Source organism: Chaetodon auriga, chromosome 2, assembly GCF_051107435.1.
Source record: "Chaetodon auriga isolate fChaAug3 chromosome 2, fChaAug3.hap1, whole genome shotgun sequence".
NCBI classification, from domain to species: Eukaryota; Metazoa; Chordata; class Actinopteri; order Chaetodontiformes; family Chaetodontidae; genus Chaetodon; species Chaetodon auriga.
The window spans coordinates 15,916,216-15,939,394 of NC_135075.1; the positions used below are offsets into that span (position 1 = coordinate 15,916,216).

The following is a 23,179-nucleotide window of genomic DNA, read 5'->3' on the forward strand; positions in this document are numbered from 1 at the left end:
GGTGAGTCTTTGTTCTGCCATAAAGCAAAAGATGATCTACTGCCTCGGTGTGAGTAGAAGAAATAATTTATTTATTCTGGTCAAATTCCCAGATAATTAAGAGAGATTAAGCAATTGTTGTCTTGTGCTGTTATTTTGTTAATCTGCTTGCTCATTACAAAGCAAATATTGTGTTTCATTTGAAATCCTTTACATAAAATGCCCTCTGAAAACCATGTTAAGTCAACAGATGACTCCTGATCATGATGATATGATATATAATGTGATATAGCTTCGGGTAAAAAAATTGCATTCTCATTTGTGTTAAATGAACTGTTTAACATGGAAACACAAGCTATGACTGAAACACAGCTTCCATATCTTTACATTGTTTTAATTCTGAAAATGAATGATCTGTGACATCATTGGCTCTCAAGGGGTTTTTGTTTAATGGCATAAATGCTCCAACATTAATTATTGTGATGTAGCTCGGCTGAAGGCAGAGAGGGTGAAGGTTGAAACAGGAAGTTATGGTAATTTTGTTCTGCCGTGACTCTTACAAAGAGATTATGTGTTACTGAAGAGTTTGCTCTCATTTGCGTGTTAATTACAATGGAAGATAAGACAAATTAGGCCACCAGAGAGGGCTTATGCAACTTATTTTTCAAACCAGCTGCAACATCTGTTCTTTATTGATGAAGCATACCTCATTCTAGGGAGGCATGAAAGAATTTCCATGCCAGCGGAAGTAACTGGAGATTTGTTTGTTGTTGTTTTATTCTTCTTCTTTTCTTTCTAAGTAAGCAAAATAATTTAGAAGGTCATTTGCTAGTTTGTCTTTGTGGTAAACCCACCTTTTCGTGGCTCAAAGCGAACACATGCATGCATGGCCAGAGTTTTGCTATCTTTGCCCATTAGAGCCCAAGTTCAGCAGGGATCTGTTTCCACTGTTTTTGGAAATAAAAAGGAATAAAAACACTTGTAAAACCTGAATCACACAACACAATCACCAAACAAGGGCATTCCAGAGTGCACTGAGGCGTGATGTGATAATTACGTAAACTGAACCTGTTTTCGTATGTCACCCTAATAACCACTGCTTCCTTTCTAACCATAATACATGATATGTGTAATCCTTCCTTTTTAGGTTGTTAGTAAAGGCAATACTCAATGAAATATTATGACTTAAAATGTCACAGTTTTAACACATGGAGATCCCAGATTGATTTCAGAACTTAATGTGTCACATATTAAAAGTGTACTATGCATGAATCGCAGGTTACTGTTCAAAAACACAACATGCAAACTTGGTCCCTCCTCCCCAGCTCCACACTCGTACTCAACCAATGGTTGCCGCCTGTGTGGTCCTGCACCTGATCGCTTTTTAGCAAACCCCGAACTCACCTGCATGGTGCTATTGGCTGGAGGCTACACAACCACTGCCCAAAGGTTGCTGCCCAAAACATGTCTGTCTCTACTGGCCTAAACACAGGACTCTCTCAAAGCACATCTCCAGCTCTGCTAAAGATCTTTACTTGTTAGTAAGAGGTAAACCTTCCAGGCCCATGAAACATGTGAGACAGTTGTTTGTTGGTTGGCTTCATGATCTCGGTGGGACAGTGGTTTCTCAGGTGGAACAAATTGAATTTTGTTTATACGCCAGCAGTGTGAGATGCTGGTGTACCGCTCTCTGACCGATGGACTAGAAAGCCAATTTCAAAGGGAGATGTTATCACCTAATTAATGCAAAACTAGCTCGTTCATGATGCGTAAAGAGTAATCAACCCAGTAAAGACCATCTCTGCTGCAGCTACTCCATCGTGTGGCCACTGAATGAACTACAGACTCTCAATCACTTCAATTTGTTTTTCCTGATACCTGGTTTAAATTTCAAAACGTCTCCTCTTCTCTGATGATATAATTATCATTCAACACATTATGTGCAAATATAAACATAGCTTTTTCATATTTCACTTCTTTTAAATCCAGATTTGGGTTGTTATTTCCTGGCACTTGCAGTCTCCTTGTTTTAAGAGCCTATATCTGCATTAAAATGCATCAACAATAACGACAATTTAAATCTGGGGTTAGGCGAAAATTTGCCTTTTGATTATTGGCCTTGTATTTGAACACACAACTTTATTTCATACAAGATATTTCTGCTTTTCTCTGACCTTCTCTCACTGGTTTGAAGTGGGTGGGCTCAGGTGGAAAAAGCTGATGTCATGTACTTCCACGCACCAATCAGAATGTAGAAATCATGTGTTGCGAGATTGCCAGTGGCGTATCCAGGCTTTGTATATCTACTTCATTACTATTACAACAGTATCTTACTTTTTAAAACATAAAAAATCATTTAAAAGATAAATATTCTTACCAGTAGCAACACAACACAGCAGTAATATATTATAAAACTTCTATACTTTATTCCTTAAGTCCCAAAAAAGAAAAGAAAAAACAATCCATTTCCAAATTTAAACCAGGTTTTTAGCGGATTTAAAGTAGCCTATGAAATGAAAACCAAAAAAATGCTCCTATGACCATGTCTGTCATCTTTCAGATCTCTATGACCTTTCGTTCACAACTGGAAATCCAGATGAGCCTTTTAAGGTCACAAATCAAAAACACGTCAGTCACTGTGTCCAGATCACAGAGCGATAATGGTTTTATTTGGACGCAGGGGTTTTCAACATCCAATCAGTGGTATGGTATACATTACATCACAGGGTTTCAACCAACCAGACACTCATCAACAAACAGCATCACTAGACAAACAATTAAAGAGAAGGTAAACAGTGTGACAGCAACTCACACTCCGGTCCCCGCCACACGAGCAGGCGCTCAGTCTGCTCTCTGACTGCGACGTCCTTTTCGGATGTTAACTTAATGTCTTCTTATGTCAGCAGACAAACAGTGTTACCCATTTCAGCACACATTCCAGGAAAGAAAACGTCTGGCGCAACATCACATGTAGGGAAAAGGAGAGTGCACCAAGTGCCTTATGACCTCTGCAAGAGGAGGGTCCGGATCAGTCCAACAATACTGCAGTGACTTTGCTTTGAAAGGGAAGGAGCTAAATGAGAAGAGTTACGGCTCAACCACAGCACAGGCATTTCACGCAGATCAAAGCAAAAAGGATGAAGGAAATATTCTGAGATGATTCTACTGAACTTCACCAGTAGATCGTGTGTACAGTAGTTTTTCTTTTTTAATAACTCTTGTTTTTCAGTGATCACCCAAACACAGACGAGCGTTCCAAGATGATGTTTCTGTCAAACATGAGAGGAATATCTTTACACGACACAGTCCTTATGGTAGTTTGACGACTGAGTAGCAATAGAAAGTAAAGATAAAAAAGCAACATCAGTTTATAATAAACATGACAACTAATACAGTTAAAAAAGTAAATATAAAAGTCCAATAAAAATTGATGTTGTGCACAAAAGGCACTCAAATTTTCTGCTCCACTTACACAAGTGTGTATAAGTAAAAAAAAAAAAAAAAAAGTCTAGTTAAATATAATGATGATAGTTTCACCTTTTGAAATGTGTGTGCTTCTTCTTATTTCAATAAACATTTTTTTTTTCTAACGTTATCTTCATAGATTTGACAGGCGCAAAACTGTAACAGACAAACAGAACTGCATGGATGAGCCCAGCGATCGTAACATCAGCCCCAGATCATACTCATACTCAGATAATGCCCATGTCAGGTGACGGTATCGAGAGGCAGTGCCAGCAGGAACCAGCAGAGGGCGTGAGTGCACTGTATGACTTTAAATGCTGTATTGCCTTTCTCTGGCTGGAGGAGCTCTCTGTTCTCCCACCCTGGACATTTATAAATCTGTCTGTGACAAAGGAAAAGCAAACAATCCATTTACAACAAGCAATTATTTTCAGTTTACACCATGTATCTCGCTTACACTGCAGAGCTGACAGTGGAATCAGGGCCTGCTTCACATGCTAATATTTAAGTTTCTTTTGCTCAATCCAGCACGACTCTGCTTCAAATCTGTTTTAGCAACTGCAGCAAGCAGCTTAATTCATCATTCCCAATCCGCATAAATGTTAAAGCCCGTCTCTTAAGGAAAAAAAAACATCCAATATTGATTTAATTTGTGCGTTTTACCAAGGCAAGGCACCAGATACAGCCATCGTTTAACTGCCCCAGAATATGAGTCAGACATTACAGCGCAAAACATGCAGAACAGAGCAGGCTCTTTGGGATGCAGATAACACGGTCTCTGTACTAGAGCTGTCAGAAAGACAAGAGGTACAGTAGATATAAACACTGACATGTTCTCTATTTAGTTTTCTTCCAATGAAAAGGGAACAGGCTACAGTCTGAGCAGAGCTGTATCTATCAGCGGGTATGACAAAAACACAGGAAGGAAGGAAACAGCTGTGATATTAGTATGTCACAACTTCTCAGGTTCCTCTGGTTGACGCATCTTAAACTGGAAAGAGGAACTGTGAGAGGACACTTTTCAATTCAGCTTTTGCAATAATAAAAATCACCCGGATTAGAATCGAAGAGGCAACGCTTCAAGTTGTGCGAGCTGTGAGCAAAAATGGGCGTCAAAAACGTAATGGAGAAAACATCTGTTCGGCCTTTGTTGTCTGTTCAACAGCAATCAGTTTCTACAGCACAGCTATCAAATGCATTCTACACACACAGCACAAGGTAAACGATCTGAACTCTATTTTACACAGCCAGAGAGTATGTTTGCAGTTTACTGAAGATGGTAAAAAGGTGGATTATGATCTTAACAAGTGCCATTCACAGCCAACCCTTTGCCTTTTTCCTCAGCCTGTACAAGATTAACACTTAAAAAATTACTAGCTATGTTATTATGTACAAGTTTACCACAGGATTCCTACATTAGTTGGTGTATTAGTTTTCTGCATTTCATATACAGGACATAGGAAAAAAAACGTCTGCCCGCTGTCCGACCATACACGATGCTGGAGGATGAACTTCGTAAAGCTCTAATGAGTAATATCGAAAACTTCAGAGATCATCTTCATGCCGGGATGCTTTTATCTTCAGGTACAACATCTGCAGTACCAACAGCCACACAATGCAGATTTAAAACATGATACTGTAAGATCCCAATGTGTTACTTTGAAAATTAGGTTTCAAACTAATATCTTATGCTTACAATGACCATATGAGAAAATCCCACATCATTACATCTCTCCATGATGCAAGTCCTTATGTTCTCCAAACCCTGCATGCAGACATATACAGTACAATGTCACTAAGCTGATACTCTGCTGAACATCCACTGTGTTATAATACAAACAGAAAGCATGGCAACTTCAAGTAAGTTTGTATGTACAGCCATGAGGCCTGCGACCTAAATGGTTAAACGGACGTGGTATTTCAGCCTGAAGGTCCACGCCCGTCCAGATGAGGTGTTTCATACACATCGGCAGGAGTGACTGAAACATCCGCTGGACGGCGTGCGTTGGGCAGAAACTAATCCCAAATTTCACACAAGTATTGCTTCACTTGCATTCATTACATCTGAGGACGTGGGCCACAGAGGTTTGTTGAAACTGAGGTAAAACTGAAATACATGTATTCTTCTACACATTTCGTGTAGTTAAATCAAGTTTCAAAGAGAGATGAGCTTTACGCTATCACACCTCTACGGCTTCTTCCACCGCTTTATCACCATAACAAACTGTAGGCTCGCTTCAGGAGCTTCCTGAATATATTAATTAAGTCAGGCAGAAAACATATCCATATATCCATATCTGCTTTCCACACATCAGAACCCATTTCCATAAGCTCTCCCCTCATTCGGAAAGCTTTGCAAACCTCCCCACCTAGCAGATTCCACCTTCGCTACATGGTGCCAGACTTATCCCCGGCATCACTGGACGCATTGTTAGAAGCAGCAGCTGAATTGTTACTTGGAAACATCTTCTCAGTGGGAGTTACAGCGGGGCTGCCGACCCCCGAAGAGCTGGAGCTGCTCGAGCGGTGCTGGGTGGTAGGAGGGCGCACGGGCCTCATGGGCGGCGGGCGCAGCTGAGCTCCAGCCAGCCGGGCGGAGAGAGCGGGTTTGAAGGTGGTCATCATCTCAGAGGTGGAGCTGCTGCTGCGGCGCATGGCTGCATCGGGGTCACGGATCATAATGGTATGCAGCGGGCTGCCGGGCTCGGAGCTAACTGGGTTCTTCATGGGCTCCAGGGTGTCCAAGACGACGTCGGGAGCCTGTTTAACGGTGTTCTGTCGCTCCAGCTCACATAGCTCATGGAGTGCTGTAGTCATAGTCTTCTCTATGTCCTGGTAGAGGAGAGATGAAGAGAGCAGAACAATCAAAAATAAGAGTCAGGACAGGGAGACACACAGCACTTAAAATTATATTTAAAGGACCAGTGTGTAGGATTCAGTGGCATCTCGTGGTGAGACACGGCGGTAGAGATATATCTGAAGATATAATGAGCTCATTCTGAAGCGACACAACGCCATGATTCTGATTTTCAGGTGATTATACACCAAAGAAAAGAAAACTATGAATTATATATTCTATTTCTGCCATATTCTGCCAATCTTACAACACATTTTTCTATGACACAACAGTGTGGTTTGCAAAGTGGTTTACAGTAGCAGTATGGTCCTGTACATTATTCTATTGGGCTACTTTATCAGTCGAACCTGTTTGATAAACTTTTTAAACACTGAGCAATGACAATGCAACTTTTTAAAACACTTGATTCAATATCCTGGGTGCCATTTTGAAATGAGTCAAGTTAAAGTACACGCTGAACATTTTATGTTTGGGTTTTGTTTGGATCTAATCTCCTGCAGCCATTAGCTGATGAGGAGACGTTGGTGCTGAACCTTCAGTGCTCTTAAGCTTGTTATTCAGTTCCAGGCCTCTGTGTCCTTGAGGTGTGTCTATCTCCCAGCTGCAGTCTGGCCCTGACATTTGCTCCAGGTCCCAGCTGCTGCTCTCAGATTGACAGCTACATCAAGGAGCCCTGGCTCTGTACCAAACCTTTCCAATCCACTTACATGCTATAATTCCCTGACACTTCATATCATTTCTGGTACTGAGACTTCAGAGCCACCAAACGCAGATATAGAAACATGTGAAACAGAGACAACTTCGGTCCCATTCATTTTGCCTCTACCTGAAATGTGCCACTCCTACCTCAGCCAGAGCTTCTGTTTCCAGTGACTTGTGGTCCCCGAGGCTGCTGTGACGGGTGGCCCCTGGTACTGGTCTCAGAGGGTGGCCCTCAGGATAGACTTTCCTGTCCAGGTAGTTGATGCTTCCCGCGCTGCCAAAGGTGCCGAGGCGCCTCTTTTCTGGGCTCTCCATTCGACCCTTGCTGATGGACACTTTGTGGGGGCTGCTGGGACAGGCCGCGGCCCGTGGCGGAGTGTCAGCCACTCTGGTTGGGCTGTGGGTGTCTGTGCCACTCCGGCGACGTGGGATTGCAGCTCCGTCGGACCGTAACCTTACCCTGTAGAGAGGGATCAGATCAGACCAGCAGGCAAACAGGAAAACTCAGAAATAGAGCTCAACAGAACTTTAAAACTAAGACAGGTGTCATTCTTCATTGTATCTACCTCCCCATGACTCCTCCGAAGTTGTAATCAGGTGATTGTTCACACGGTGACGGCACATCATTTTTGGATGAACCCTTATCATCCAGCAACGGTCCGCTGCTCGCTTCACTGTCTGCTTTCTGGCTGAGGTTATCTGAGAAAGCATCATCCCTGAAAGAGCAGAGGCACTGCTGGTGAGCATAAGATACACACAAAGTATGTATACATAGAAGTAATTTTACACAATTTTGGTAAGAAATATTGAGCGCAACTTAATTCAAAGCAACAGCTTCACTGATGATGATGTTACTCACAGGTCTTGTACTACAATGTACTGATGTGGGATGAGGCCATCCACACCATTGTGGCGGCCCTCCCACCAGTCCTCAGACGCTCGGTGATACAGAAGCAGAGAGGCTCCCTTCTTGAAGGACAGCTCCCGGGGAGTGCGTCCCACGTAGTCAAACTTGGCTATGGCCTCGATCTGTTCTACCTCTGGAAAAATTAACAGACCGAGAAACATCAACAAAAACCGCACAATAGACTTCGACATGGTACAGATAAGATAAGATAAGCTGTTTCCTTCCTTGACTTGATCAACAATATAATCTTATAAACTGAAACAGGGGGTGTGTTGACATGGATTTTGCAATGCTGTCATTACCATGATAAATGTTTTAGCATAACAAAAATAACTAGCTTTACTGTGGCTATGATCACACAGATAACAAACAGGTGGAGGGCTATGCACACACTCACAAACCACAAAAATCTTGATCTACTACAAGAAAGTGAAGACCAGTGGAATAACCTGATGGAAACAACAACTGGAAAACATTTCATTTCACACTGCTTTGAGGGCCAATAAAAAGCAGGATTCAATTCAAAACTGAAGCTCAAGGATGGGCCGATACCGACTTTGAACTAAGAATGTGTAAGTTGTGACATTTTAATGCTGCTTTACTGTTTATTTTGCCGGTTAGCCTGTTGAATTTGATGTCAGCATGTTGTGTGGCTAATGTGGCCAGCAGCATCTATTACAGACCCACATGCTGGAGCAATGTTGGTGTATTTTGGAATTTGGGAAATTGTTTTTTCATGTGGCTTTTTGTGTAGACTTGCATTGCCAGAGCTCAGGTTATCTCCACACTGTATACTTTATATTACAAGCTCAGATGGCTTGTTACAGGAAAGCCTCCTCTGCTGTGTGCTGTGTTGGCATGTGTGTCTGTTGCTGCTGTATGTAAATGTACCTGTTAGAGATGATGTGTCTTACACTGATTATTGTACTTATATAATACACTTTGGGTTTTCTGCCAAAGAAACGCTGCTGAGATCATTAATCCTACTGCTCGTCTAACCGAAAATGAATCACATTACAGTTACAACTTAACCTACATTATGGAGCAGGTTACTCCTTCCAAAACACATTATTTTCATTCCTACTTGGAGCCAATGAACACATCTGCTGTTTCAATAATTTTATTTCTTTTTTAAGATATGTTCTCAAATGTTGCCAATTGAGTGAAAAGAGGTAGAATCGTATTTCAAGAGAAATGTCTTTTTATTTTTGTGCCATCACCGTAAAAAAAAGAGAGAAAAAAATGCTGTTATATAAATGCATGGAAAATAAATATTTTACAACACATCTAATAAAAGAAGGTGATTTTTGCCAACATTTAAAAGGAAAACCTAGTCTCGTCTGTGGTGCATTTCAGCAGGACAGCCAGCAGGGGTCAGTCACAGTTAACTGTATGGTTAGCGTCATGGGTTTTATTTTGAAAAACCTGATGGGAGGGCTACAAAGACAGTTAGAGAGGATAAAGATGAAAAGCAATTCTCTTCGAATTTAGTTTCAATCATAACGTAATGAAAATATGAAAGCACTGTTATCACGACATGGTTGCTTAGATCTTAATTTAGCACCAACTTTTTTTTTTTTTTGCCATAAAAACTGAACTGCTGCCAGAGGACACCAACTGAACCAACTACAGAAACTGCAGTGCAACACCAAAGCCCATAACGTCATATAAAACTCTCCGTATTGAGGCCAGCAACAGCCAGCCTTTGTTGTCTTCTCCAAGTGAGAGCAAGAGAAGGGAGAAAGGGTCAGCGCTCATTACAAACGCAGCCAACAGCACAGCTGAAGCTCAGTTACCCCCGGTCTGACCTGACACACTCCACACTTCACAGACCTGCTCACCGACTCTTCACTGACGGCACAGGAGATATTATTCTGTGTATTATATGTGTTTTGGCTTTTGTGCCTGGCCCAGTTATGCATTCAAAGCTCAGAGGAGAATTGGGGAAACACTGCACAAAGGAGAAAGTCCCAGGAGAATTGCTGACTAACACTGAACAAAGAGCGAGCCGGGGAGGAGGGAGAGGGGGAGAGAGAGGGAGAGAGACTCGCGCACACACACACAGAAAGACAGATCAAAGAGGCAGTGCTGCATGCCAACACTGTTTACTCAACTTGCCTTCAGCTTCAAAACATCACATAAGCCTTTGCAATCATAAGCTGTTGCAGTGCAAACCTCCCTAACCTCTCAGTCAAAAGCACTTAATAAGAAAGGTCAGTCTGCATGTAACGCTTTCATATCCACCACCAAGTCTGCTAAAATCACATGACATGCACTCTCGTGTGAAGTCCGTGCAGCACTATTTGCCGTGAACTTCTCTTAAAATGATGAAACAGCCAGACAGTAACATCTATCAGACAAGTTATTTCAGTCTTGTCTCTAACACAATGGGAGAATTAGCCTCTGCTTAACTGGAGCTGCTGAAAAACTGCTTTTGCGTGCACTGTTAACTGAAATGGTAGCAACAAGTCTATATATATACTATAGCATTGGAGAAAATAATGGAAACGTCTTCCCCTAGCTGATATTGACTACAGTGCACACAGGCAAGCTCAGCAGTTCACATGGCCCCTAACATCAGCTGCAGTAAATCAGGAAAAATGGCCTGCGTGAAGAAACAAGATTAAGAGCCGTGCTGCGGCTCAGTGAGGCTGCATTTAGCCACAGTGGTGCTTTGAGCTGAGAGGTCAGCATGCTAACATGCTCACAGTAACAATGCTAACATGTTGAGGTTTAATGTTTCCTGTTAGCAACCTTAGTTTAGTGTGTGTGTGGACCAGCTGGTACAGAGTATGGTAGCTGGAGAGGTGCCAGTTCAAAGAGGTGCGCTGAGGAAATGCACCATACATTAATGCATGTACATAGGTGTTTAACCTGGACCTCTGGATGGAAAGCCGACATGCTGATGCTGCCAGAGGTGAAGTCAGGGGATCACTGAAGACAATATGATTCATCTATACCAAATTTCAATGCAATCCATCCAATAGCTGTGGAGATATTGACCCAAAGTGATGGACGACAGACCGAAACTGCCATCCCTTGAGCCATGCCGCATGGCTAAAGACGTACCTGGATAATCACAAAGGCCGCTCATAAAAAGAGATGAGAAACGACTACTGTGACTATGACTGCTGTACTGACCTTCATCACTGGTGTGTGGTTCGGTTCCATTGTCAGCCTCGTCAATAGTTCCTGGTTCGCTGTGGGGGCTGTCACTGTGGGAGCAAAGTGAAAACTCACTGAAATGTAGACACTGGAGCTTGACCCATATTTGATTTATGAACAATAAACATGTTTATGCAGGTGATTAGATGATAAAGTAACAGCTTCTCCTCTTAAACTCATGTCAGAGTCAACAGAACTGTATCTCTGCTCACATGTTAACCTCCTGGTCCAGCCAGCACTCACCAGTACTCCTCCCCTCCAGTCATGCACTTTTCGTACACTGGGCCGTCCAGCTCACGCTGGTTGGGAAAGATGACCTCATTGTGGACGATGATGGTCTTGATGACCTCGTTAACATGTGCCTGGCATGCTACAGGATCCTGTCCGTCCGGGATGGGCATCAGGGTCGGACCGAAGCAGATTGCCAAATTGTATGAATCCATCATGTTCTCGTCGCTGTACTGAGAGAGACTGAGGGAGAGGACGGGAGGGCATCGTGTTATTCCTGCGTATACAAATATGACTGATGGAAGCAAACTTAAACAACACCAGATCACATGAATACTGTATGCATAGATTAAGTGTTAGCCTAAGCTACAAAGGCTACCTCTTGGATTATAGATGATGTCATGTATAGATTGGTTATTACATTTCTAAGATCCTTTTAAGTTGATATGGTGAATATATGAGTAAAGGGTTGTGTTTTTATTCCACCAGCAGACAAGGAGCAACATCAACATTCATTTGGAGTTGTATTTCTGGCCACCTGGTGAAGTCCAGTACTCCGTCTCCTTAAAGCTCTGTTTTTGGTCGCTACCACAGCTAAATGCTACTATGTTCACCAGCTCGCTGCTAAGTTTGTCCGTTTTGTTGCTGGACAGGCAGCATATCTCGGGTTTAAGGACTTTTCGCTGACAACAGACTGAACCTGAAGAATACATTTTTGTGCCAGAAAACCAAATCATTGAGCTGAAAGATGCTATAAAGTTACTTTATGATGAAGATGAATCAGGTGATAATTCTGTGTGGGTTCATCACATTAATGACCCTCTTCACATACAAGTAGTCAAGTGAATTTTATTTATTCAGACTAATGTCATAAATCAGAAACTTGCCTCAAGGGCTTTACAGTCCGTACGACTGTCCTTAAACCCTCAATCTGGATAACGATAATTAGTCATGTGGTCTATTGTTAATGCATAAATATTGATTATAACAGCTTTAAGTTAAGACATATCACTGCCATAATGCCTGAAAATTAACAATGTAGCAGAAACATCTCTTACAGAGTCACCGGCTTCAACTGAATTCAGCTTTGACATACAGCATTACACGCTTCATTGCACAGCTTAGTTGCTTGAAAAGCACTCTGATCAGCCAGCCCCTTAAACAAATCGATTTAGCCAGCACACACCACAGCCCACTCTTGCTAACCAAATCATTCAGTGCTGCAAGAGGAAGTCACAATCGGTCCTTGCACATTATCACCAAGCTGAGGCTGAACAGGGAAGCTGCAGCTGCAACAGCTCCAGCAATGAAGGGGGTACAGAAGAGCAGAGTAAGAGCTGGGGTATGAAATCAAAGTCTTTGTTCTGCAGGCAAACACCGAAAAAGGAGCATTAATAACGTCCATTATAAGAGGACAGGTATACTGCTTCGGTGAGGCATGAGTTTCCGAGCACATAAATAACTCCTCAAATGCTGCAGACAGATGTGGCAGTAAATAGCAGGTTGTTTCTTTTGTCAGTATATTTTTGGAACTTGTCTTTTCACCTGACTGTATACACTCAGCGTCTGGTTTTTCCCAATAGAAATGCACAGATAAGCTATGTTTAAGATTGAATTACTTCACTGTGCAAAGAATAAACTCATGTCTACGTACTCGTCTGTATACACCAGCGTCAAATGTAATAATAATCAGCACAAACTCACTGATTGAGAAAAGCAAAAAGGTATCTCATGACGATTATGATGGTGCGAGGAAGAGTCACAACAATCTGCTGGATGTGATGCGCTCTCTCAGCTCCAGACTCCAGCTCTGAAACACAAAAGACAGAGACAGACAGGTGTAACAACAGGGGTTTACACTGCAATAAACCCGAGACAAATACAGCGTTTAAACTTTTGTACATATGAGCACTGATCCTACAACAACGCTGACCACTAAAATATAACATAAAGCAGACCCTAGCAAGGAAAAGTGATCAAAGTGACTAAAAGCAAAAGGCAGAAGAGATTCAGAAGACTGTCATTTGACACTTTAATAGATGCCCCCTCCTGCCTTTCAGCAGACCTCTGAGGCCCGCTGAGTGATCAAACTATTACTGTAGAAACAGCGGGGAGATGATTCTGTGGTGAACTCGCACACGGCAGCCTGATGTAGCCCACACTCTCCTCTTCCTACTGGCTTTCTGCTAAATATCGGGCAGAGAGCGCTGGTGTTAAGATTGCTTCCATGTGCTGCACGGCATGCCTTTCTCCTCTTCGGTAAGGCTGAGTTTCTCATAAAGCGCAAGGTGTGTTTTCTCTTTTCCTGTTTGACCAGTCCGCGCACGACTGTGATGGATTTGACTATTTTCTGCTGTGCGTGACTCACTGATGGTAGAGATGAAGTCCAGGAAGCGCTCCTTTGGGAAAAGGGGGTTCTCCAGTCCTCTGAAGTACAGCTTCAGCACGCCTGCCACCGAGTTGATGTCGTGCTCATTCTGGTCATCGATCAGGGGATCTTCACCTGATTGAGAGGAACACGTGTGCTTTCAGCGGTGACATTTGATATGTATATAGTATTTGTGGCATGAAAAATGGCCATATAATGCAGTCTACCTTTGACTCACCTCTCTCAAATGAGTTTTTAATATCATTGACTTCCACCTGTGATCCTGGCACGCGGAATATGCCCTGCTGCTGCAAACCTGAAACAAATACAACCCAGAATTTGGAGACTCAGAGTTACACTAGCGACCATTATCTCCAAACCCCAGTGCCAGTTCATGAAAGCCCATTGGAAACACATAACACAGAGCAGGAAATGTAATCTAGTAATAAAAGGGAGATGCGTATTTTTCCATGAGAGGGCCCCTCAGTGAGGCTGCAGCATATGGTTTCAGTTAGAGGGCTCCTAATCAGTTTTCTGGAGTTTCATTAGGTCCAGATCCAGAGGAAAGGCCTGCAGGCTACAGCAATGAGCTGAAGACAGATGTGAAGGTAGACAGGGAGGAGTTATAAAGCGAGTGGGGGAGGGGGCTGAACTGACTGAACAAAGACCAATGAGACTTTCAAAACTCTCCATGTGTGATCTATTGTTATGAGCTTGTCAAATCACTGGCAGGCAGCTGAGCACCTCAGGGAGGTGGAGAGCAGAGCAGGTCAGTCTCTGTACCTGCGGCTATTTGCTGAAATAGATCGTCTCGTCCAAAAGCTGCTGTCACTTCTTATGAGGCTGAGGGAGTTTTCCAAGGACTTCACGGCTCACTTTCTTTTTCTGCCCTTTAACTCAGAAGTAGAAGACACAGCGACATGATGCCAGACTTACCGTAGAGATTGATGTATCTGATACAGCTTTCAACGACGAGTGGGATTGGTTGACCTGAATCCTGGAATGAAATGATGCAAAATGAAAATATATTACAAGACACATAATATCAAAAAATAATACATGACTAAAAGAGCAATATGAAGTATTTTGTGTAATTTTGGGGTCACTTTTATACAGTAGCATCGTCTTAATAATGTATTAAAAATATATTTCAATACAAATTACAATTTCCCGTTCTAGTGTGAATTAATTAAAGATATGCAAGACAGGAGAAGTCTAACGCTCCATTTCACCACAACAAAACCCAACACCTCATAAACGTCCTGATGCCTCATAAACATTTATTAGGCAAATCTCATGAGCATAGGGCGACCAGATGAGGAACAGGGGCACAGGGGGTCGGCGTCGCCTCCAGTTCGTCACACTTAAGTGTCAATAAACAGCAAAAGATGTCCAAAACTTGACGTTAAAACTAATCATTTTGTTTATAAAGTCAACTTTCTGTCATTAGGAAAAGAAACACAATGACTGTTGTAAGCAACAGAGTGTAAATCATTATCCTCATGTTATTTTATTCATGTCATCACTGCAGTGCTTATCACATCTGTCTGCTTCTCTGTGGCAGCCTGCCTGCAGCACTAAAAAAAAAAAAAAACAACCATAATTGAGAGTCGGAACAGAGCCCGTCTGAACACAATGTCTCACAGCGATCAGTATTTAATGTCTAATTCTGCTATAGCTTTAATCTAATTTTTGGGACAAACAGGACAGGATTTTGGATTCTGAATGACTGCTTGTGATTTGGGACATCTGGTCACCCTCCATGAGCAGTGTAAAACAAACAAAAACACACAAAATACAGTACAAGCAACTGTTATTATTGACCCCATGTCACAGAATTCAAACAGTTGTGGAAACTAGCAGCATGCAAGTGTAGCCTGAGCAGAAGCCAGTACATTACTACGATTAGTCTGAAGGTTTTAGTGCCCTTTGGCCCTGACCTACACTCTCCAACAACAGAGGTACCTGAATGCGGGTACGGGCATTCCTTCTTCCTCTGGGACAGAAAGCAGCAAGGCACAGAGCAGCAGAGGAAGAGAGGGCAGACAAGCACAACGTTAGAAAAGCTCAGATGACGAATGACCCCTCTGGAGGTTAAAGACGGCTAAGCACAGGGACTGGCGATAGGAAAGCTACAGAGATGCAGTCAGGGGTACAGTGAGGGACAAAGCAGACCCACTGCTTTCTCCTGCCTGTCAGTCGTCTAAAGAGTGACTGGATTTAGAAATAAAGCCAGAGATGGTAAATTGTTCTGGAGGGGACAGCTGACTGCCGCTCTTTCTGCACCAGCAAAGCCACGGAGGAGAGGAGGAGGATTAGAGGTTAAACAGAGGCGTTATATCATGATCGAGGGCAGCTGGAAGAGGGAGGAACAGAAGGCCAAAGTGAGGAAGAGAATGAGAACGAAGGCTCTAGATGCCTTCCCCTCCTAATCCACGAGGGCCGCTCAGTCACACACCACCAACACAGGGTACCTTGATGAAGGTCTCCATATTGCCGTTAAACAGCTTATGGTTATACATGGAGCGAGGCCTAGGCTTCCGCATTTTCTGTGGTTTAGGGGGAAGGGTGGGGGGCCTGAGAAATGATGGACAAAGGGAACAAAAAGACCATATTCTGTGAAAACTAGAAGCAAACATGGAGGTTAAAAAAAAAAGACCCTGAGGCAGAGCACTTAAAAATTCTCTGTTTAAGTAAAGTCATGGAAGAAAAGAAGCTTTTTTTTTTTTTTTTAACAGTTGAGAAAAACCCAAAGTGAGAAGTTTCATTACAGAGGTCTTTTATCTTAAAGTCGGCCTTTTAATTACTGCTGAGGGGTCGGGGTACAAGACTCTCGGTCTGGATCTTCAATAAAACACTTGCTGACTTACTAAACACAAAGCACAGATTAATGAGCATCATTAACAAGGCCGGCAAAATCTAGCCAGCCAATTAACATGTCATGTTGTCAGAGAGGAGACATAAACTAGAAATGCAAGCAAATCATATGTCGATACATGTTGGATCTAATAATTAGATGATTCCTCACTGAATATACCATAAATGCCCCCAGTGTCACTCTATCAATAATATATATCAAAATGCAAAAATGCTGTCAGCGATTATCCAAACTTATAAAACATGCATTCACATGTGCTTACTCTCACAACCACACGGGAACGTGCAGCACAACAAGTTCAGCAAGATGCAACTAAAAGTTATTTTAATATTCATGAGAGAAAACAATGGCAATATGTTGTATATGCAGGCAGATGCGTCACTTCTTTAAAAGACAACTAGGAACTACACAACCAGGGCCAATTTATGCCAGTTTGAATAGATTTAACCTTCTATATCTATCTGTTTATCTATCTATATAGAGATTTAAAGCACACATTTTTTTTAAATCAATTATTTAAATATAATCTGACAATCTGAAAAAAATGGTATAGGCAGATGCTTCATGGTTGAAAGACAGGAATCTCAAAGGTTTCATACCTTGTAGTTCCACACTCGGCTCTTTCCCCTGTGGAAAAAGCACAAGAGGGACATGTTATATCTTTGTGGTACATATTATACAGACGATATTATACAGGCGTCGAGCGTCACTGAAGGCTTTGATGACAGACAACATGACTATTGAGAGAGCGATGAATGGAGCAGTGCTAACACCATTCACTGGACAAAGCCATTGAGCAGTCGTTGCTGAAGCCTCAGGGGACCCAGAGGACCCCGTGGGCTTATAGACCTCCTCTCAGAGGAAAGAAAAGGGGGTGGCGGCTGCAGTGTGTGCATGTTGAGGAGGGAGGGGTCAGTCGGTGGTGACACTGGGCAATGTCTGTGCTGGTTCACTGAGCCTTTTGTTGTGGGTTTCCAACAACACACGCACATGTTATAGGCGTATACATTAAAAAAACACAGTCATCACACTCGGCTATACCATAACACACATCCTTAACACAGAACACAACAGCTCAGTCAGTTAATTCACCGCTTTTCTTTATGAACTCAGAGTAAGAGTGCGTCGTTGTCTGTCAATAGCTCAGTTTCCATCCAAATGTTTTTCAAATTGTAACCAAATTTCGAGAAAATCTGCAAAATGAAAATGAAAACGAACGCTTGTTTTCATCCGCTACTGTTACGCGATTAGTAGGAGTCGGTTCATGAAGATGAGCAGTGGGTGGCGCCAATTCTCCGGTTGTATCATATCAATTTCATTATGTCATTACAGAAGCAGAGGGCGCCACGAGATGATGTCATGAGGTGAAAAATATAGAAAACACAACGGAAATATGACGTTTCTGTTTGTTTCATGTGCTAATGTGAGGAAGGTTACATCAGATCTGTTTGGAGCCACCAGGAGACATTTTAACCTTCAGAAACAGCTTCTTATGATTAGCGGAAGCAGCTGATCAGTCATGTGAGTTTAATGCTCGCCACATCGGAACTTATTCATTCCATTAAGCACGAAAAACACTTCAAGCGAACTTAAAACGTTTTTGCAAAAGCGAGGACGCTGTTCCCATTTTGCCATTTCCATCCACCTTCAAAATGCACATCAAAAACACATTTATAGAAACACTGCCATTGACTAGATTATCAACTGGAAGGGAGTCAATGTACAACAAAAGCAACAACGGCACCGAAGTGTTCCAACATTATTTCTTTGCTCCACCTGACAATGGACAGAAAGAGCAAAGGCTAACCCATTTCTAACACATCACTCTGACAGATGGGACAAGGTCTCTGGAGCAGTCATGTGAAGAAACAACAGCACATTACTCAGACATCATTCCTCCGAGTGATAGCCCTGTCTCCTGCTGACCAGCCAACCTCAAAATTACACCCAGTTTCTCGAGCATGCGTTGATTTTCCCCTAATTTCATATCCGAAAGTGCCACAGTCCCTCAGTGACAGAGAGACATGTATTCTAGAAACATAAAAGGTGACAAGTACAAACTGAACGAGGGAATTGGTGACTCCTTATCTGGGAAACAAGAGCTGGCAGATATCCTTGCACCATCTTGCCTGGCGCCAATGCTTGACATTATGTTTTTATTAATACATGCAGCAAGATGTAAACGCCATGTGGCACTCAACAGTCTCATCGTGTTCCCTCCGTCATGCTCGCAAACAACCACGCACATACAGAGACACGCCATCCTGGGTGTGAAGCAGCGAGATAATGAGCACGACGCACCCCTGATTGATCACCTGAATAATTAAACATGGGTGGTACCTGGAGACGCCATATGCCGCATTCATACACTCTGTCAGCTGCTCCGCTGCGGACATACAAACAAATCTGTCCAGAGATTGACATGAAGTACAATGTGGGTGTTTCAGACTGCGAAAGCACACCATTTGCCATAGAGCTCAGAGTGGAGGACTTCTTAAGGTCTAGAAAGCTTGATGGAGCAAAAAAAAAAGATTAAATAAGACTTGAATGAATAAATGAACTAATCCAAATTGCGAAATCTGGAAGTATGCATGTGTGTTGCAAGGCCTCAGCTGTCTGCGCCTGATGCACTTTTCTATTAGGTGAAGCCCTGATGCAGGAGCAGCTGCAGAAACGGGCCTGGAACTGGTCCTGCTGATTGATTGGGCGTACACCGTTCACGGCTGAGGTGACAATAGGACCCCTGGGGAAGGGAGGGGCCGAGGGAAGCCTTTCCCTCACTGCCTGGAAATGGAAACCCTCCCTGCGGCTACAGCATATAGAGACTAACCGGATAATGCTTGAACCAATGGAGATAAGTAGAAAGGGCAATGGATACCTCAAAGTAGATGTGGTCTGCTTTTGGTGTGATAGTCTTGAATATTAACTCTCATTTCCTCCTTTTCCTTCCTGTTTCCATACAAAAAAATCAATGTCTATGTAGCTTCCTATAGCTCATTCCCTGCTGCTTATTAGATAAGACCTGCACCCTATAACCCTCAAGGCAGCAATTTTACAGAGCTGTGGCTGGACTCTAAGGTCAGGCGCACGCTATTTAAAGACAGATGAAGAAGAGAAAAGACTCCTCACCTTCACCCAGCGTCTGCTTCAGTAAGTCATGCTTGGCCTGCAGCTTAATGATGAGGTTGCTGCCATTCAGGTACTCCTTGAATTTCTAGACAGAGAGACGAAGGCAGCAATGAGTGAGCGGCAGCGTTAATCCAGTGTAACATGAGCGTAGTCAAACAATTCAGCGTCGCTCAAATCAGCATAAATTCAATCTGTTCTAGTTTTGATTTAATTTCTATTTTCAGCTCGAGCGGAAACGATGTCTGACGGCTTGATTTTGAAAAGCAGTGCAACAGCTCGTAACGATTTGAATTCGTAACAACCCAAAATCGACATGAACTCACTGAAAAGTAGAACATTTCAGTCTCCTGTTGGTTCGCCCTCCTCTTTGCTACATTCAGCTTGCTCATGTAGGACTCGGAGGCCACAGACTTAATGGATTCAGTGGAGCGGCTGTGTTGGAAGGCATCCGACACGTCAAAGTCCTCTACTGTCAGCATGTCCTGCAGCGTTTGCATGGTGGCATCCAAGGTCTTTCTCACCTGCACAGATGGGTGAATATACAAAGGAAAGATGACAAATGAAGCCTCACATCTTACTCTGTCTTGGTCGTATTTTCCTTTTTGAGGGAGTACAGGCAATTTTTTTCCATGCCTTGATGGATCCAAAGTAACTGATGACAGTTTCAAGGACAAGAGTGAGTGATTTACGGCACTAGAATATTCATATCAAAGACAAATTGACCCTTGAAGAATAAATGACCTTGGATTGCTCTGAGATGACATCGAGCAGCATCTAAATGTCAGCCCAGAGCGAGCCGCAGGTCAGGCATACATCAGACTAAGACATGAAAATGAAGAGCGTCTGGCAAAGACACAAATTGTACGTGAAATTACTGAAGGAGGCTTTTTGTCTAGGTCTGAGATTGATAAAGCTCATTTCCAGTAATGGCATGGCTCGTCCATTATCCTGCAGAGCACAAGACTCGGGGAGACAGGGAAGAGACAGAGCCATTGGCACAGGAGAGTCTAACAGTCCCAGTTATTATCACCTCCATTTGCACCTTTGTGTCTGCACCTCTTGATGAGAAAGTCCTCTCTTCATCACACAACAAAAGACAATTTCATATATAACTTCACAGGAAAAACAACATTGGCACCATGACAATCTAAATATATTCTCAGCTCCCACAGAGCAGGGGTCACTGGAGGGTAATTGCAATGAGAACAGATGGTGATGTGGCCCTCCTACTTGGCTCTGGGGAAAATGAGACAGGGCCTTCTGTTTTGGGGGGGTGGGGCTGAAGGTGGCGGCTGGACAGACACAGAGCCATCATAAATCCTCACCTCCTCGTTCTCAATCTTCAGCGTAGCTAAGCGAGACTGCAGTTGGTGGTAGCGCATCAGCAGTTCAGTCTGGACAGGCTGCTGGGCGCTCACCTGGCACACCTGAGGAGGAGACACGTGGGTAAGAACCGACAAAAATGATCCATCTGAAGCTTCAAGAGCCACTTTGTAAAAACACACTCTTCAGAGTGCTACAGCATCTCACCTCGTCTCCCATGTGTGGCAGGTACTCAAAGCGCATTGGAGGGCAGAACACCTGGTTATGCATATCCATGATCTTGTGCTTGTCACTGCGGGAGTCCAGGTTGTCCACTGCATTCTCTATGATGTCCAGTCCCTCGTGGCGGGATGTCTCCAGGTTGTACTCAGCAGATAAGTAGGTCCTGAAGGTGCGTGCCAAGCTGGCATGGTAGCCCAGGTCACAGCACTGTGTAGATAAAACATATGATAAATAACCAGGAACAACAGTTTGTAAACTAGAAGGGCATTGGCAGATTGCAGACCTCTACCAAAAGACCACTCTTCTTTGAAATGCGCTTTCTTCAAAGTATAATGTTCAGACATTTTTCCTTAATTTCTCTGGTGGAGTTTATTGCTGACAATTCACATTTGGTAAGAAGTTAGTAAGACGAAGAGCAAATTGATAAGTCCATAAAAACTTATCAGGGCATGTGGAATAATGTGAAAGTGCAAATTTCTATTGTAAAGTGTAAGTCTGAGCACCTTCCATCATGTTCAGACCTCTTTAATGGACTAAATCCCAGAATTACTTCCTGCTACAGGTTACCTTACAAAAATAGAAGTAGAGTTCACAGAATTACAGGAGCTAGCTCAGTAGGACACCAGGGATAATTACCGAGCCTTATCGCAGTGAGCTGTATGAACCTAATTAAACAGAGGATGGTAGTGAGGAGGTTTAGAGAGAGCTGGAGGCAACTGACAGCTCTGAGAATCACTAAGTAAACACTCCTCAGCTCTGTGGAAGTAGTCTCTATACTTTGGTGCCCAGTCTCATTGCACCACTCAGTCAAAATGACTCAGTACTGTAAAGAGTAAAGGGAGCAAATTAGCCTCTTTTCAAACAGGCAAACTGAGTGTGAACACATTCATATCGGCAGCAGCAGCAGCCTGGAGGAGCAGATAATCAGTGAAGAAAGATTGGACACACTCTTTACTGCAAACACCGTTGGCCACTTTGTTTTTCCATATTTTCATCTTTCTCATTAGAGGCGTGCAAACATGTCGTAGATGAGTACATACCGCATACAGAGTATATTCATATTTGCAAATAATTCCCATTTATTTCAAATGCCACTCATTTCATTTTAACTATGTTCATGTTTGCATAGGTTACATTTTCTCCGAGTGCAAGACATTTTGCCCTCCTGACACCACTGACCAACGTCATTCATCACAGCATTCATCAGTTCCAGGCAGCGCAGCAGTAGAACAAACTCAACACGTTGTCCAGAATTACACTTCAACAGTTTAAAGTCACCGATGCTGACAAAGCTGCCTTCTTGCTGCGTGAACGTCTGGTTTGATGTGTGGTGCACTGTTACTCTGATGTGACAAACGAACCCTGTTTTCCTCCTCTGCACCGTTTGCGGCAGCCAAACCAGTCATGCTCACAATCCCTTTCCCTGCAGCTCAGCGGGATTTGGTATGACATGGACCTTTCAGCTTCAAGAGACTGGATCTATCAACGCTGCTCAGCAGAGGGCAGGGATGGCCATGAATCTGGTTCTCAGGATGTCCAGTTACCACCAGTAGTGTTCAGATCTCAACTGCAATGGTTTAAAAGCACCAGTAATGTTCATTTTATTGCAGAAATCTCACTGAAGTCATGTCTTTTCATGCCCGACCTGGAAAATGTGCATGATCACTGTCAGATAGATGCACTTAGGTGCTGTATGATGGTCTGGCCTCAAGCAAAAATGTGACAATCAGGCCATAAGTAAACAGAGAGAGAGGGGGAAAACAGGCATGTTGAAAAGCTGACAGGTTAACCTCAGTCATAGAAATCTGACCCTAATATTAAAGTTTTTTGTTTGGTTTTGACAGCCATTAAGCCCAAATTCAAAAGGATTGAATACAATATGCAACATGGTAAAACACAAGAAAAAACAACAAACAGAGTATCATTTTGGAAAGATATGACTTTCCACTGCCATTA

The 23,179-nt window shown here is 42.9% G+C and overlaps 1 protein-coding gene across 2 annotated transcripts in view; it reads right to left on the reverse strand.

The window, feature by feature from the left end:
* Positions 1-2,620: 2,620 nt before the first annotated feature.
* srgap3 (SLIT-ROBO Rho GTPase activating protein 3) overlaps positions 2,621-23,179 on the reverse strand; it is a 60,193-nt gene continuing 39,634 nt past the window's right edge. Inside the window, exons 7-22 of one of the 2 annotated variants that reach the window (XM_076757442.1) lie at positions 21,209-21,430; positions 21,004-21,105; positions 20,002-20,199; positions 19,679-19,763; positions 17,149-17,176; positions 15,637-15,667; positions 14,608-14,668; positions 13,910-13,987; positions 13,672-13,806; positions 13,008-13,113; positions 11,319-11,546; positions 11,052-11,125; positions 7,863-8,043; positions 7,570-7,719; positions 7,148-7,463; positions 2,621-6,276 (exon numbers count right to left, since the gene is read on the reverse strand). In XM_076757442.1, the coding sequence (XP_076613557.1) occupies positions 5,833-6,276; positions 7,148-7,463; positions 7,570-7,719; positions 7,863-8,043; positions 11,052-11,125; positions 11,319-11,546; positions 13,008-13,113; positions 13,672-13,806; positions 13,910-13,987; positions 14,608-14,668; positions 15,637-15,667; positions 17,149-17,176; positions 19,679-19,763; positions 20,002-20,199; positions 21,004-21,105; positions 21,209-21,430 (2,439 nt within the window). In that variant the 3' untranslated portion in view covers positions 2,621-5,832. Of the gene's footprint in view, positions 6,277-7,147; positions 7,464-7,569; positions 7,720-7,862; positions 8,044-11,051; positions 11,126-11,318; positions 11,547-13,007; positions 13,114-13,671; positions 13,807-13,909; positions 13,988-14,607; positions 14,669-15,636; positions 15,668-16,145; positions 16,249-17,148; positions 17,177-19,678; positions 19,764-20,001; positions 20,200-21,003; positions 21,106-21,208; positions 21,431-23,179 lie in introns of both variants that reach the window. The other variant, XM_076757434.1, reaches the window with a different exon arrangement.